Genomic DNA, 12,117 nt, shown 5'->3' on the forward strand with positions numbered 1-12,117 from the left:
ATTTTTGAAACCATACTATTTTTAAGAATTATGTATCTTCCAATGTGCTGTTTTCCAGGTTCTTATCAGCAATTACTCTTCCATCAAACTAGTTCTAATAGACATATTAAAATTATATAGTTTTTCACTGTCTTTCCTTAAGGTTCTTCAAGGATGTTGTATAATTTTTTTCCCAACTGTCAAAACTTTTGACATAAATTTGCTAATCGACAGGAGATTTCTCACAGCCTTGCGACACTTCAAGCTCTGCTATTTGTTTGACTCAAGAACCTTGCTAAATCGAACAGTGAACCCCATTAGAACTAAAAGATCCAGGTTTTCAAACGATGTGTGACCCCTGCGGCACGAAAAAAAATTGTTGCAAATTTAGAAGCACAAAGGGCCATAAAACCCAGACGGCATCAATCTTCCAGGACGTGACATTTAAAAGATGCCTGTTATTAAGGCCTAACGAAGGAAAATAAACCCCAGTCACCGGAGTGGTCTCATGCTTTTGTGATCGACGGCTATTCTCTTGACACTAGAAAAATAATGTTTAAAATATAGATCGAATTTTGTACAATCGTTGTTGATCAACTTTATTCGATCCTTTTATGTAGCACATAAATAAGCTTTTTCTTTTAAATAAGTAGCAGCACTAATTTATTTTCGATGTAAAAAATATGTCGAATAAAAACTAATCACCAAGGTTGTCGATAATAAATTAGCTTAACAAATTAATATAGTAAAATATATACATATCAAAATTGAATATTTGAAATTTCAAACATCTACAACTTAATATAAAAGTTTGACCTATTATGTCGAAATATATACATCCCATCCCATTTATAAAAGCATAAATAATTATTGCATGCAATAAATATAAAATGATACTACTATCAATAACAATAAATAGGTTATCTCTAAATGCAGTATACATTCAAACATTTTTTTGATTTATCACAAATTATATCACAGTCGTTTTTTCTATAATTAGTTATTTTTACTTTTTTTTAAATCGATTTTTCAAACCATGCCACAATTTCTCTTCCGGGTTAAACTACTAAGTGAGTTAAACGATTGCACTCAAAAATAAATCTTTGCAAAAAAAAAATCTGCAAGAAGGAATTCCAAAGGGTATAAAAATATTGAATTTTAAATTTGATATGGCAAAAATCTGTTTGAAGTGGTCTCCTATTACTTTCCTTAATTAATCAATTATCGGTCTTTCAGGCACATCGTTGCTTAGTGGCAAGTTACAAGAGTAGTGGCAAGATAAAAATAAAGTTAAATTACACATTTATAATATATTGGGCGCGTACATACAGAAATGTGGAATTTCGAATTTAGGAGGGCTTCTGCTGCGGCGGGTTCTGGAAGTAAAACGACGAGAAAAACATCAAAATAAAATCGGGGAGAGAAGTAAAATAGAAACCAGGGAACGAAATGGACAAAAAGTGCAAAATGTGATATTGAAAGGGTAAATATGCATCCTGCTTTGAATTTAACATTTTTCAAAAAGTTTCTTGATTCTATTGAATTTTTTACGTTATAGACAAACAGATTCGAAATATGTTTGAAAGGTTCAATAATAGAGTGAGAGTTTTAATGTGTTATAAAATGGAGAATTAATGGTGCAAATAACGGACCTAAATTTGTCTTTAATAATTTTATATGTACCAACTTGGCAAAAGACCAGTATAGGACGTGTATTGTTTTCTCTGCCACATGGATATTAATTTTTGTTGTTGTACAATTTACTAGTTATATTATTTTTAGTAGTCTGTAGACAGCTAGTTGGATCTTTTTGTACTTCTTTGTAGTAAGATGTACAAGAGTATACATTTTTTCTATGTGGTCATTGCAGTTAACATTTGTTTTGTTTTACCACTGGGAACCACTATAATGTCTTATTCTTCCTACAAAATCTTTTCTTTTTTTTGTGTGCAAAATTTGCTATATTATCGAACCATTTATTGTTGCTGATGTATCTGTCACTTGTTGTACACATATCTCTAATATAGCTGAATAGAACTGAAACTCATAAACAATTAAACAAAATTAGTATGACTTACAGCACACAGCTGTTAGCTGTCGAAGTAAAAAAAAAACTACATAGAAAATAAGCAAACATTAAAAAAATAGATTAAGCAAAAAAGAATTCATTTTGGTACATTACATGAAAACTTATACAATTTGCATGTTGTTGCATGTTCTCCGCATGAAAGAATTCCAGAGAGTATGTATGTTGTATAATCTTCAGAGATGGCGATTTCTTCGGTTTACCGGGGAAAAAATTATTTACTAGTTTCTAAATGGGCTGTAGAATAGATTATAACGACGTATAAATTAAAGAGTTATGATTCGGAGGATTGTTCTATGAAAATGTAATTTTTATTTGTTAATACATTTTAATGTTTAATGTAATACACCCTCAGTAGGTTGAAACTAAATTGAAACAAGGGCGAGAGTAGAAAGAGCAGAGATTAATTTGGACAAAACAATTTTATTATTGTAATTATAGGCGAATTTGTTATCCGTTTAAGAAAACGGCGCTCTGACATACTAAACCTGAAACACAGCCAAGTTCGGCAAAACTGTATCTTAATTATTTAAGGCGCGAGCGACGAATCGTGATCAGAAAATTTATATTAAAATCACTTTAATGTAAATTTAAAATTATTACTTAAATGTAAATGTAAAATTATTTTGACGGATATGTAAAAATTTTAAATTACGACATTTGTCCAGGTTTTTTTGTTTTTTTTTTAACTTTTGTTAATTTATGCATTTTGTTTTTAAATATTTTTTCAGTTGTTATTTCTCCCATTTTATTTGAGCAATTTCCCAAAAAGCTATCAAATACCAAACAGGTTTTGATGACAGTCTGTCATAAAGATATTCGTACAAAATTTTTTTATAATTTACTAATTATATTATTGTTAGTAATCTGTAGAAAGCTAGTTGGTTCTTTTTGTTCTTCTTTTAAATGTATCCTTTTGATCGAGTAGAGTATACATTTTTCCATGAAGTCTTTGCGGTTAAACAACGCGATTTGCTTTGCTTTATCGCTGAGAATCACTATAATGTCTTTATTCTTTCTAAAAAACCTTTTAGTTTTTTTTATGTAATATGTACTATACGGTCAAACTATTTATTGTTGCTAATATATCCGTTAGTTGTTGTATACAAATCTCTAATCTAGCTGAGTATCATAAACAATTATGGCTTACGCTGTTAGCAGTCGAAATGAAAGTCTTACATAATAAAATAAACAAACATTAAAAATCAGATTAATTTAAACAAATTCACTTGGTACATTGCATGAAAACTTATACTATTTCCAACAAGAATCCCAAAGAGTATGTAAGATGTATAGAATGTATATATGTATGTATGTAAAGAGTATGTATGTATGATCTTCATCAGAAATGGCGATGACGTCAAGATGAAATGCTCCGAGAAAATAATTGAAATTGCTTTGGTTTACCGAAGAAAAAATTATTTACAAGTTTATTCATTATAAATGGACTGTAAAATAGATTATAACGATGTGTCAATTAAAGAGTTACAATTCTGAGAACGTTCTATGAAATTCTAAATTTTATTTGTTAATACACTTTAATTAATCCTTCTGAGTTTAGTGATCATAATTATTATTTAAATTAAGCAGTAATCGGGATCCCGCTCGTGACACTAGCTTTTTCATCTCAACCAAGTCCTTAGATTTAAAAAAATTAATTGAAATACAAATTAATGTTTAGTGTCACGAGCTATGACACGTTCACCAATTTAAAAATTAAAAGGAAAAAGAGTCTGAAAAAAGTACCAGAGAAGTTTGGACAAAACCTTTTTATTATTGTAATTGCGGGCGAAAACGGGGCTCGGACATACTAAACCCGCAACACAGCCAGGTTCGGCAAAACTGTATCGCAATTATTTAAGGCGCGAACGACGGAGTCATGATCAGAAAATTTATATTAAAATCGCTTTAAATTATTTTGACGGAAATGTGAAAATTTTAAATTATGACATATTGCCCAGGTTTTTTAAACTTTGTCATTTTATTTATTTCATTTTTAAAATTCCTTCAGTTGTTATTTCCCCCATTTTGTTTGTGTAATTTCCCATTAACTATATTAATAGTAGTATTAATATAGTCTTCAAATGCCAAGAAGGTTTTGACGACAGTCTGTCATAAAGATATTCGTGCAAATTTTTTGTATAGTTTATTAATTATGTTATTGTTAGTAATCTGTAAAAAGCTAGTTGGATCTTGTTGTGCTTCTTTATATATATCCTTTTGATCGAGTAGAGTATACATTTTTTTATGTAGTCTTTACGGTTAAGCTATTTTAGTCAAGTTAGTTAAGCTTTCATTTTTTGTGCAAAATGTGCTATACGGTCCAACTATTTTTATTGTTGCTAATGTATCCGTTAGTTGTTGTATACAAATCTCTAATCTAGCTGAGTAGCACTGATGGTTTACAGCATAAAGCTGTTAGCTGTCGAAATAAAAGAACTAAATAGACGATAAGCAAACATTAAAAAACAGATTATGAAAAAAAGAATTCAATTTTGTAGATTAGATGAAAAACTTCCACTATTTGTATATTGTTGAATATTCTCTGTATAAAAAATTGCAAATAGAATAAAATGTGTAATTTTGAATTTGGGAGGGCAAAAGTTTGCTTGAAGTAGTTTCCTCTCACTTTCCTTAATTAACGAATTATCGGTCTTTTAGGCACGTCATTGCATAGTGGCATGTTCCACGATAAAAATAAAGTTAAATTACATGTTTATAACATATTGGGCACATAGATGTGTGGTTAGAAATGTGGGATTTTGAATTTTGGCGGGCTATGCTGCGGCGGATTCAGGAACTAAAACGACGAAGAAAAAACGCGAAAATAAAATCGAGGAGTGAAGTTAAAATTAAACCGGGTAAGGAAATGGATAAAAAGTGAAAAATGTGATATTTTGGGTAGTAAAAAACAGATCTCGGTCCGATTGTATTGTCCGGGCTGCAACTGGGGCCCTACTCACTGGCGCGATCCCACTACTGCAAACCACGGGGACTTTTGGCTGCTGAGTTTCCCCCCTGGCCCGGTTCGCCCCTCCTTAGCAACCTGGACATTTCCGGCTCCCCGGAAACAACCATGTTGATGATCAGCTTAGTGCGGACGCCTGGTCAACGTAGAAACACCCAACCACAGTGGTTCCCGGACTCAAACCATCCTCGAGACCCGACCTCCAAGTAGCTGGATTACAGGAGCACGCCACAACTCCCAGTCGAAATCTACTCCTACTATTTGGGTTCATAATCTTAGACTCAAACCGATTTTCGACCATTTGGGCGGTTTTGTCTTTGTAATATCCGTATCCAGCATTTTTAAATAAATTTTTTTAATAATAATAAATCTATTTTATGCCAATTTAACAAGGAAAAACCTCTAAAATGCCTAAATTTCGAACGGATCTGGATTACAGCACACAACAGGCGCATGCGTGACTTTTTCCCGCTCATTTTTCAATTAATACTCGTTTATTGATGTTAAAATTTATATATTTATAATAATAAATGTATTATTATTTTTATTTTGTTATTATATTTTATATATTTATTATTTCGTAAGAATTTTTGGGTTGTTCATGCAATTATAGTTCAGCGAGGAAAAGCTCATTTACGCTGCCGAAACAATCAAACTGGATGGGAACTAAACACTTTGAGCCCAAATATAATTAATTAATTAACTAGAGAAGGGATTGACTTCGTTATCCCGGAATCACTCTTTACAACATACTATAAAGTCCCAACAGACTACAAAGGAGAAGAATTCAGGAGGACATCGGAAACAAGGATGTGGTATACCAAGACAAATGAAGGAACTGGATCAGGCATTTTTTGTACAAGCATAAAATAAGAGCAATCAGACTCAATCTTTTCCTGCTCATTTTCAGTTAAATTTGTTTTCTGTTTATTTTAAAACTTTATTTTAATGATTTGTTAAATTCGTGAGGAGCGGTCAAGAATGAGGTAGTTTAGAAAAACACCTTTTTCATTTTTTTGCGAACGTTTTGACCTTTATTCACGTCATCATCAAGGCTGATAGTACAGCTGTGGCCAATTAAGGGGGATTAGGTTTAGAGTTTAAAAACTTCATATATTACAGGATTTCTATGGTTTTGTGTAATGGAGATAATGTATTTGAAGTCCAGATGGAATGTATGAACATATACAAATAGCATTCAATTTTATTTTATTTCTTCCACAAGAATCACTACATTTTGCAGTTTCTTATAATGTAGAGAAGACAAAAATTATAAATAAATACACAGAACAGTTGGTAAATTTACACAATTTAAATTACAAATTTCAATGTTAATACCAATGTGTCAAACAAAAAAAAAACTTAACACAATGATAAAATTACAAAGCAATCATCTGGATTGGTTTATTAAATCTAAAAAGATCAAACTTGTTTCGTTTATTACAATTATTTAGATTAATTTCAACTAGAACTCTACTGGTGCCGATTGTGCAAATATAAAAATGTTCCACTATGCCCGTTCACTTCTTTCTTCATGCCCATGTACCACTGCTTGAGATTGGTCTCCCGCAAGACGTCCTGAAAGGCTTCACAACCCTCGATGCTGCTCAGGACCCCATAGACAGCCAAGTCAGACAAGTCTGGCCTATTCCCTCCGTGATATTTTTCATCCCTTTTTTTTAGCTCGTCTAACCAAACATTGCACTCGTCATACAGCGATTGTCTCACATCTTCTTTAAGATGATATCTGTAAAACATCCAAATTTGTGGTTCACTTACTGATATAATTATTTCCATATTTTTTCTACAGTATGCCCTCTTTTTAAACTAGTTACTGTCAACATTTTAATTGTAAAAAAATATTTTTTTTTAACAAATTTAAAAGTTTCAACAATTTTATTAAAATTGATTTTTGTAATGACTGCTTGTAAACCCATTGAGTACAATCAGATTTCTTCAATGCGTTTGTTTATGTTGGGGTTTTTCATTAACAAAAACAACCAATCTCTTACAGATTCACATTTTCAAAGATTTAACAGCTGTCCAGAGAAACTAGGGGTCCAGATCCAGAATTTTCGGGTCCCAGTCCAGAGTAATTTCTGAGTCATGGAGTCATTTATAGACCCAGTCCAGTCATTTCTGAGTCATGGAGCCAGTTTTGAGCACTAGTCCAGTCATTTCTGACCCCCATAATTTAACAAGGAAGCACATAAAGCTTTGAATATGCATTAAATGTGAATCTAGTTGGTCAAGATTGGCACAGCTCACTTTTTTCTAAAATCTCAAAAACATAAAGGTTAATTGTTTGATAATAAATTTATTTAAAAATTAGCATCCAACTATTGATTTTTGGTGGCAATAAACTGATCAAATTAAAAATAATAAAAAAATAATAAATTAGAGTATGTATTTCAAGGGTAAAAAAGTCAGTAGAAACTTTTTTTTAAACAAATTTTTATTAAGACTTTAATATTTTATTATCATATCATTTGCATCAATTATGACAGTCTTTGTGGCATCGTGGATACAAGTTTGTGGGTTATTTCAGGTCCAATTAGATCCCTTTCTTGAAATAAAAGTTTGTAGCTAATGTTTTAAAGACATTTTTTCATACATTTAAATCCAGCAAGTAGCAGAAATGTTCTATGGGATTTATATCCGGTGATTGAAGTAGAATTTTGATTTGCCTTTGAACATTATAAAGCAACTATTCCTACCTTTTATTGGCAGTGTGCTCGGGATTGTTGTATAGGAAGATAAGCATGCCCCTGATCCCTATCTTTTCAGTGCAAAATGTCATTCTTAATACCTTCAATGAAACTTTCCAACACCTTTCCATGACAAGCAGTCCCACACTGAAACGTTCCCACCACCATGTTTTATTGTTGCCCGATATTAATCATTGCAGCATTTGTTTTTCCTCATATAAATTTGCAAATATTGAACTTGCTTTGGAAACATTACGTTTTTCCAAAACTATAACAGATTTGTGAGTGACCTCACTGATAAATAGTTTCTTTCTTTGAACTCTACCATAATAATTAAAACTGTGAATTACATTCCTTACTGTACGCTGAAAGTTGTGTTAGAAATTGATGCAACCTCGGAAGCTAGAGGCAGAAATAAAGGATGGTTTTGTCACTATTTTGTTAATTCTCTTTTTTTCTTTGAGAAAACTTTTGTGGCCACCTAGAATGTCATTTGTTTAGGACTCATCTTATCTCCTGTTGTTTAACTGAGCTGGAACTCATATGTAGTTGATTTGCAATGCCACAATAATTCAATCAAAAGAATGCAATAATCTTGTATTTTAGCCATTGTTATTACCACTGTACTGGTCAGAAAATAATGTAAAATAAGATGTTTGATCTTGTTTGTTTATTTCAGATTGAAATGTTTAAAATTAAGGATGATCTTTTACATAAATTCAAAATTACACAAGAAACAACGATGTCAATAATTTTTTGAACCTTGAACTTCACACTCTTATTTATTTTATCTTATTTTTATTTGCTCTCGTTATTGCCACTAATTAATAGTTGGATGATAGTTTTTAAATAAATGTATTATCAAACAATTAACTTTGCAAATTTTTTGGATTTAAAAAGCAAGTGGGTGTGCGTATACTTATTTGACCCACAAGAGCTTGATTTTTTAAGTTCATAAAAAACCTTAACATTCAGGACAACCGCATTAACAATCAAATAAAAAATATTCTCTTTAATATAAATAAGCGCTTACTTATTTTTCAATTTTTTTCCTATTAACCACATAGCAAAAGCACCAACATAAATGACAAACTGTCTTTCCAAGGTGGAAAAGTGCTGGTCCCAATCACCAACCTTTTTAAATAAAAGACAATTAATAATGGCATAAGAGAGTAATTAAATATATGGAACTACTTAACAAATGAAAACCATTTGAAAGCATCAAGAGCTTCATTCGTCGTCCTATACACATTGGGAGAGAGTACATGAACCAGTACATCATCAGCCCATTTCCTCCATTTTCTCTCTTCCCTGAAATAAAAAAATGTCAAGACAGTCAATGAAAAAACTTTAAATTTTGATTTTACTTACATTTCAACTTGCTTAGCGTACTCGTCTACGGCGCTACCATTCATAAGAAAGTATCGATTCAAAATCTCCGACTTGACCGTGCCATCAGGTTCTGAATAAGATATCGATGGATAGAATTGAGATATATCCTGGATATTACCTGCATTCCTGTCATTCAGATAAGTCGCTAGTGCAGATATTATCATGCTGCTGTCGTTCAATTGCTAAAAAAAGCTAATTAGTTTATAATCTCCAAAGGCGATATTTCTCAATATACTTACAATATAGCCATTTTTGGCTTTAACCAATACAATTGGTACCTTTTTGTAGTCAGTCCACTTTATCTGCTGCCTCATGACAGGATTGACCTCGACCACCTTGTATGAGAGCCCGTTATAGTCTAAAAAAGCTCTCACCTTACAGCAAAATGGGCATGTCGGGTATTGAAACAGTACTATTTCCAAACCGGAATCATCGTATGGATACGTGACCTAGAAAATAAGGAAACATCTCAACACAGTTCAAATTAAGAAAATCTTATTATGAGGTCTACAAGAACTTGATCTGACCCCATTATCAAAGTTTGTCAATCCACAATGGATTTGTCTGTCAGACACATTTCATTATGCTTACCGACCAAGATGGGAAACCTGCCAGGGGATCAACTCAGTACAAACTGTTATTTTAGTAATCCCTTAACACTCGCGGTTTTGACATTTGTGGTTTTCACTATTCATGTATGAAAAAATGAGGAAAAGTTTTGACATTTGCGGAAGTCCGATTTCTTTACTTGCGGGGAAAAAACAGTTTTATAAACAATTTTATTTTCTTATCAAAAATAATTCTTTAAAAAATGGATTGGAAGCTCTAATTGATTTTCAAAAAACTTTTGACTGCTTACAACATACTGTTCCTTCTTTCTTCTCAGTTTTTTATTCACTCGAAGTTGTTTCGCAAAATGCCATCTCTCCCAAAACGGAAAAAAAGTCCTGACCCTTGGTGAAAGAATAACAATTTTTATGCAGGCTAAAGCTTTTCTTCAAAACAGCTCAGGGAAATTTTAACCTTGATGGGCCAACTTATTAAAAAAGCAATGGATTTTGACCCATCTGTAAATCGAAGTTTCAAGTTTAAAAGGATGTTGAGGCCACTTCAAATCCTTATGTGGAAATTCTTAAAGAAATTATTTATCCGGCGAAAAAATAGTTACTTCTTTCCTTGCACATCAAAAATACAAACAATGACAACAATTAACATGTTCAAACACCGTTATGTCTTCTATTACATTTATTTTGAATAAAATTTTGTTTTATTTCTAAATTGTATCTTAATTTTTTCCATCATGGAACATAACCCTCCTTATAGAATAGGAAAATAGACACAACATTCACGGATTTAACATCCATGGCAGTTTTCTGGAACCAAACACCTGCAAATTTTATGGGATTACTGTACTATAAATTAACACGCTAATAACTGTTTAGAACAGTGGTTGTAAATAATAAAAAAACAGTTACTATCATTGTGGTCAGTTAATATTCCTTTTTCGGTATGCCACTGTAACACAAACATCTGAAGATGGCGAAAAACATAACTAGTATGACAGACCAAAATTATAAGAAACGGCTAAACTGCAGGTTTATCACCCAGCTGACCGCATGAAGAAAGATCAATAATTTTTATTATTTTTTATATACTATCTCTCAGTAATTTCTATGTAACAAACTGATGAATAACAAGTGATTGTTTCTTTTAACATGAATCCATTGGTATGTCAGTATACCTGCGTGCTGACATGCACTATCATCAGTGTACACATTGTCAATCATCAAAGCAGGTCAATATTGATCTGTGGTTGGTGGCTACTGTGAGAATGATTATACCTGTCTGGAGATCTTGACATTAGGAAACTCCTTGATAACTGTTAAAGCCTGGTCGCCCTTGTTGAGTATGACCTCTTTTGTACTATTATTCGAGAGTGTAAAATATGCTCCGACCCCGACGCCGGCTGCTGTCGCTGCGAGCAGTTTTCTCCATTTCCTGCTCTGAGGAGGGGCTGCTTGCCGCGGCTCTGTCTTGAACGTTCGCAGAGCCGGACTTTTTCCTACCAGAGGTGAAATAGCCTTCTGCAGGCGGAACAAACGAGTACACCGAAGAGCGCACATTCTCAAACTCAAATCACATAGCAGAAGGACATGGGTTTTGTATACTGACTACAGACACGCCGTTTTATTCTATTTCTGTATTTATATTAACGGTAGTATTTTTTTTTAACTACAGTCCTTCATCTCCGTTACCTTCTTTACATACCACGTGATCATAGAGTCAGCAGATACTCAGATGTACATTTGCGTTATGCCATCTACAGTTGCTAACTCCATTATCAATGACATCATTAAATTATAAATAATATAAAAATGTTTTAGCATGTTTTAACTAGTTTTTATTTTTCAGCTCCCTGTCAAAATGTTAGTTACGTGTTTGAGTTCTGATGTATTAGACTATTAACTATTAGACCTCCGAAACCGTTCCAGAAATGGTACACAAAATGAAAAAAACAATCTTTTTAAAAATGATGAAACATCTAAAATAACGAAAAAAATCAAAAAGTAGTTGTTTTAACTGTTTTTTCCAGCTCCCAGTTGAGTTTTTCGATATTTTAGATGTTTCATCAGTTTGTAAAAGTTTTATTTTCCATTTTGTCTACAATTTCAGGAGAGAACTGTATTTGAGATCTAGTAGAAATGGTCAAATACATCAAAACCTAAAAAAACGACTAACATCTCGCCCGGGAGTTGATAAACTAAAAACTAGTTAAAACAACTACTTTTTCAATTTTTTCGATATAATCAATCCACATTAAATTATTTCAGCTACTTTATTTTGACATTAGTCTTTTTGTTTGGTTTTATTTTTTATACAAAATAATATAAAATTCTGTACATGTTTAATTTTATAACGTTCCAAAATGTGTCTACTTGTTTCATTGGAGGAGTTAAAATGATTAATATGTCTGTCATAACAAT

The 12,117-nt window shown here is 32.1% G+C and overlaps 1 protein-coding gene across 1 annotated transcript; it reads right to left on the reverse strand.

Annotated features, from left to right (window-relative positions):
- Positions 1 to 6,225: 6,225 nt before the first annotated feature.
- Positions 6,226 to 11,417, reverse strand: LOC106663520 (prostaglandin E synthase 2). Its single transcript, XM_014388403.2, has 6 exons — positions 10,975 to 11,417; positions 9,373 to 9,582; positions 9,113 to 9,315; positions 8,941 to 9,052; positions 8,775 to 8,875; positions 6,226 to 6,780 (listed from the first exon to the last, which is right to left on the reverse strand). The coding sequence occupies exons 1-6, from the start codon at positions 11,254 to 11,256 to the stop codon at positions 6,507 to 6,509; spliced, it is 1,182 nt and encodes a 393-aa protein (XP_014243889.1). The 5' UTR covers positions 11,257 to 11,417; the 3' UTR covers positions 6,226 to 6,506.
- Positions 11,418 to 12,117: the final 700 nt, after the last annotated feature.

The sequence above is a fragment of the Cimex lectularius genome, unplaced genomic scaffold (genome assembly GCF_000648675.2).
Source record: "Cimex lectularius strain Harlan isolate CLEC.00 unplaced genomic scaffold, Clec_2.1 scaffold2, whole genome shotgun sequence".
Lineage (NCBI taxonomy): Eukaryota > Metazoa > Arthropoda > Insecta > Hemiptera > Cimicidae > Cimex > Cimex lectularius.